The sequence below is a fragment of the Pelobates fuscus genome, chromosome 3, assembly GCF_036172605.1.
Source record: "Pelobates fuscus isolate aPelFus1 chromosome 3, aPelFus1.pri, whole genome shotgun sequence".
Classification (NCBI taxonomy): Eukaryota; Metazoa; Chordata; class Amphibia; order Anura; family Pelobatidae; genus Pelobates; species Pelobates fuscus.
Genome location: NC_086319.1, coordinates 31051301 through 31057174, shown reverse-complemented (window position 1 = coordinate 31057174; position 5874 = coordinate 31051301). Strand labels below are relative to the sequence as shown.

General features: G+C 36.3%; 1 protein-coding gene across 1 annotated transcript; it reads right to left on the bottom strand.

Moving 5' to 3' along the window:
• Positions 1-2762: 2762 nt before the first annotated feature.
• Positions 2763-3373, bottom strand: LOC134600714 (membrane-associated progesterone receptor component 1-like). Its single transcript, XM_063445097.1, has one exon. It carries the CDS (start codon positions 3371-3373, stop codon positions 2846-2848), a length of 528 nt encoding a protein of 175 aa, XP_063301167.1. The 3' UTR covers positions 2763-2845.
• Between the last annotated feature and the right edge of the window lie 2501 nt (positions 3374-5874).

The window sequence follows — 5874 nt, the reverse complement described above, 5'->3', positions numbered from 1 at the left end:
CATACCATAATTAAACCCCTACTATGTTTGCCTAGATTATGTGGTTGTTTTTTTTTTTTAAATAAAAAACGATTACATTCTGTGAGCTTTGAAGTTGCTGATGCGTGAAGCAGTGAGTGTATGGGATCTTGCATGTTGTGTTTGTCAACAGTTGTTTATTGATGTGTGTGTGTGTGTGTGTGTGAAACAAGAGTTTTGTATGTAGAAATTGTCATTTTTCGTGTACTCCTCTGTAAAATATCAGTAAAAAAAAAAACAAAAAAACCCTAAACATTTTCCCAATGCAAATAAACTACAGAATTATTTAACCCTATTTTTTGACATACCAGCAGTTTCAGAATCCCTACTGGTTGTTTCTATTGATTCTAAAGTTGATGAATCTGTGAAATCAGTTGTAGTCTTTATACAAATGTTTGGCTTTATCTGTTCAATACCTTTCATGTACTTGATGCAATATTACGAATAAAAAGTTTGACAGCGCACTAATTGTTGTAATGGGCAAGAACAATTAACTACATCCCAAAAAATGAGAGAACAGTTTATTGCCCAAATATTCATGTAATTTTAGACTTTGTGCTTTTAACATTCTTAAATTTCTAAACGTAAGGCCAACCTGCACCTTTACTATGAACTCCTGCAGTTATACAAGAACAAAAGGCTGTATTTTTGTCAAAAGTATGCGGCGGCTTCCTCTTCAAGGTCAGGGTAAGAGAGTCACTTCTTATATTATTCAAACATTATTTAAAGGACCACTCTAGGCACCCAGACCACTTCAGCTTAATGAAGTGGTCTGGGTGCCTGGTCCAGCTAGGGTTAACCCATTTTTTTATAAACATAGCAGTTTCAGAGAAACTGCTATGTTTATAAATGGGTTAAGCCTTCCCCCAAAGCCTCTAGCGGCTGTCTCATTGACAGCCGCTAGAGGCGCTTGCGTGATTCTCACTGTGAAAATCACAGTGAGAGCACGCAAGCGTCCATAGGAAAGCATTGATAATGCGACGGGGCGGAACGGAGGAGGATCGGAGGCAGAGAGCTCCACGCCCAGCGCGGGAAAAAGGTAAGTTTTACCCCTTTTCCCCTTTCCAGAGCCGGGCGGGAGGGGGACCCTGAGGGTGGGGGCACCCTCAGGGCACTATAGTGGTCCTTTAATGGTCTCATCGTAATTATACTGATGAATAATTTCATAGAAGCAATGTTTTTTTAGAGGAAAATAAAGTAGCAAACAAATGCAGTCACCATTACTCCATTGCAGCTTAAAGTTTTAAAAAGGATTACATGCCTTCCAAATTGTTCCAAGGGCCACTGGAATGGCAATTAATGCCTTTTACATTTAGTGAATACTTCTCGTCCATTATAATGTCTATGCCTTTTTGTATTTATCCTTGAGAATTGTGAACATTTTTACAATTTCAACCCAAACAAACTTCAAAAACAATTATTCAAAGATTTGGTCACCTACATAACATGCATATGAATCATAAAATGTATGCATGTGTTGGCAGCACTAATTTCAGCAGTCTGACATAACTACACTGCATTGTATGCAAACTTTACACTGCAGACGATCTCTTGCAAACGGAGCTAAACATTGCAGTGGCATAGTATATACACTGTTTTAAGCTCTACATACAGAATATAAACACTGTTTTTGTGCTCTAAAATAACATATCTGGAACAATGTTAAGTATATTTAATCTCTTGCTATGGATCATTATGTCAGTCTGCAAACAATACAAGCAAAGCTAAGAAACGTAAAAAAAACAAAAACACAACAATAATTACTGTTGTCATCAATCAGGGTGTATTGGTAATACTATAACTCAACAGATCCCGGATGTAGGGATTTGTTCTGCAAATTGGATGACATTTTGGTATATCATGGAATGTACCAAGATTTGCTAATACCTAACGGTCACTAGCCACGTGTGTAGAAACCTAAGATAGCAGACACTGCTATAAAATAATTGAAAATAAAAAAACATACATTCTGGTACTGATATTCTGTTCACATCATGCAATACTATTTAAAAGCTGTATTCTGATCATTTTCTATCAGCGTCCCTAAGATATCCGCTGACATCATGAGAGGGTGACAAAGAGTTACTCAATTCAACTTGGCCCTACAACAGACATCAGCTTAGGTATGGAGCTTTAATAACCGTTGTTGGGGGGAGGATGGAATGATCATGATCTTATATTAAAAAGTAGTTTATTCACCAAACAGTGACCTGCGATTATGCTTGGGAACTTGGGAACTTTGAATCTTTATAAATTTAGATTAAGTAGGTCCCCCCTTTACAGAAAAAAACCTAAAGTTATAAGGATTTACGTCTAAGAAAGACAGCCTTTTTAATGCAGCCAATCTTCCCCAAGCCACTTTTGTTGAAATCACCAAGCCACTTTTGTCAAATCAAATGCTTTTCATACAGAGGTATTTAATACATATGGTGCAGGTGTTCCTTTTGATGTGTGATCCACAGATCCAATGCTTCGCTATGAGAAGCATTGAATCCAATGCCAGCACAGCCAGCTTCAAACAACAACAAACATTGTATGTTGATGTCAGACGTAAAATAGATTCAATTACAGACTATTTTAGTTTGAAACCCCTAGTGACTGTTTGAATGACAAGCATTAGAGATGTGGGGATTGCAAAAAAGTTTAGAAACGCCCATTGTTCTCATCTGCAAGGGGCAGTGTCTATGTCCAAAAATCACTTCATTAAGATTTGTGTTCTCAACTCACCACAGCCCACTGATTAATGAACAAACAGAACATGCTTTAAATTTGCAATAACTATCTGGAATGTTACAAAATCTTTTTGAAGTTTTAAGCCAGAATTATTTTAGTTTTTCTTCTTCAGGTCTGAGGAATCTTCTTCATCTGTGTATTCCCTGGGCTCCTCTCCGTCCTTCAGAAGCTTCCCAACATAGTGGTATTTAAATGAAAATTGGGATTCCCAGTCACTTAAAGTCTCCCATTGCGAAGCATTTAGATCAGAGAGGTCATCATAAGTATCAGTTAAAGCTTCATTGTCAAGGCAAAATGTGGCTAGACCTCTTGAAGCATCACGGCCAGCAAACACCCCATATGGTCCCTCTGGCCCATAAAATGTCTTCCCCCTGGTAACATCGAACACCTTGCCATTTATTGTCATCAGAATCCTGGGATTTTGCCCACCATCAAATTCTTTAAGTTCTGCCAAAGTGAAGTCTCTTTTTTTAATTTTGGGCAAGTGTTCTTCTTTATCTTCATCCGATGTTCTAGGTTTGTCCCCCCTGACTATTTTATACAGCAGGGACAAAGAGAGACACAAAATACATATATTTAAAGGAGAAGTGAAAATCTCCTGCAAAAGACCTTCTTCAGCCATTTTATAATCTTGCTTTTAGTTTTTTTTCGAAACAATGCATTCAATCCTTTGACCGGTAATTTGTCATCAAGTGCCCTGGGTTTCTGAGTGTTTGGCAAGTCGAAAGTGTATTCCACTGGGTCACTCCCATTCCAGCTCTGCAGAAAACCTGGATGGAACTAGCAGGAGAGAGCAAATATTACAGCATTCACCAGACACATCACAGCAACGGTTTACAATCAAAAATGTTATTGTTTTAATACATTCCAACATATTAACTCAAAAACATAACAGGTTGCGCACTCTTCCAAACTTTGTCTTTGTCTATTTTCTTCAGGCCACAAGCAAAGAGATAAAAAGAAAGTTTATTAAAAAAAAATTCACAGGTTCATTATTGCAATTGTGTGCAAAATGATAATTTTTTTTTTTACAGAAATTGTGACACATAATAAAACCCCTGTCCCTGTCATGACAGCTCAAGAATATGCAATTGTTACCACCTATGTCACACTGCGTGTGTGTCTGCTACACGGGTGACAGCGGCTGACTTCTCTGATCAACACATAATTATCTCTGAATATAAATGCACACCGAAGTAAGCTGGACATGATGGATTGAGGACTCTGGGCTAAATTATTTTTAGTGCATAATGTAGCTCCGCCTGGGGGGGGGGGAGAGGGTTAAGGAGATGAAATAGCATTTATAAAAGCTTGAGATACATGCTGTTATTAGGATGCTGTGAAGTTATCATGTTTACCCTTACTGTCATCTTGTGAACAGGAGAGGTCACCTGGTTAATGGTGAGGTGTCCCTGCTGAAAATGGTGCCAATGATCACTGCTATTTGTACTGACCTAACCATATATTTCTCACACAGCATCTGTGTAGTTTCTATTTGCAAGGAACCCTACCCCCACACAATAATAAATAGCACATCACAAAAAATGGCAATGCTCCTTCATGGAACACTGACTGTTTATTAGAGGCAAAAGAGTTTAAGAGAAATGCTAACAGTATTCATTAATAGCCTGCACCCAGGTTTAATGAGGCATATCAATATGCGGACTGGGCAACATCAGGACCATAATGGTGGTGGTAAATGGGAGTAATTGTGTCCAATTGTACGGCACAGCTTCCAGGAATGAGCCCGAACTGCCAACTGACAATGACAGAGCAATTATGGGAAGCCAAGCGAGCTGTGTCAAATTAGCACTTGCTGAGAACTCATTTTTCAAAAATGTGCTTGCTCTACAACACCACAAGTGATAGCTACTTTATTGTGAGTGATAGGAAGACCAGTACTTAGACTGATGTTCTGATTTGTCAATAGCTGTATTTGAAAGCTTAGTGTCACAAATATATAGAGATATTCCGTGAGAGAAGCACACTGTTCATGATCCGGAGGATAAGAATGTTGCTGGGAAGGTCATCTGTCAGTGTGAGCTGTCAAAGAAAGATCACAGTCTATGAAAAAAGAACATTCAACCGACTTAAGTAATTACATTTGACTGAGATTTGAAGATGTCTTCTTTTGTTGGCCTACATTGACTGCATAATTTATAATTTACTGCAATCAGTGAAGAGCCAGAAATTGTAACTAAGAAAATCCTTACTTTACTTCTTATAATTACATTTTACTATCTTACTATTTCAGAATAAAAACAGGAATGCTGATGAAAAGGAATGAATATCTCTGTGACAATCACATTTTTTTAAAAAAAATAAATGCATGTGTTTTCTTTTAGCTCATTCTATCCCAGAAGAACATTTTAAATATACCACATAAGGCATTAGACCTGATCCTTTTCTTAAAAAATATTACATCATTAAAATTGTTATTCTGACCAGTGAAATTACAGTTTTTCCACTTTTAGTATTATATGTATAAATGTGTTTCTCACGTTAGCTAGTTAATTACGATTGTGCTATTATTAGGAATTTCAAGTATAGAGATGAACAATAGTTTCATATAATTATTTAATGCTAAAAGTCACAAAAATAGAATCTTGTTGCGAAAATGTTTGGGTGCTTTTATCAACTTCTGTACCCGTAAATTATCTTGCCAAGGTAAAACTAACTCTCTATCAATTTGTTGGATTTTCTTTTTGCATTTTTAATTTTTACATATCATTTGTATGTGCATGTATGTGTATGTTAACACTTGCTTACGACATTGATTAATTGTATGCATATACCATTTATTATGACACATGTATTGTTGAGCAAACATCTTGAATAATTAATGTAAATTTAATAAATATATATATATGAGATTGGTGTGCATTAGCCCATGTGTATTTCTTTATGTATTTTAAATGTTTAGAAACTTTTTTATTGTGCTCATCTTAGAAATGTCTAACAAATCTGATAAAAAGTGTATTTTGTTTATGCCATATTGGGGATAATGTGAAAGTATATATATAAAAGATGTCATGTAAAACTTAAACTTTTAAGTCTCTATTTTTTATGTTGAATAATATACCATTCTGGTTTTAAAGGGATACCATACAAACTCCTCTCAAT

What these genes read in the sequence shown, in the direction of transcription:
- LOC134600714 (XM_063445097.1), bottom strand. Translation starts at nt 3,373, where the DNA reads ATGGCTGAAGAAGGTCTTTTGCAGGAGATTTTCACTTCTCCTTTAAAT.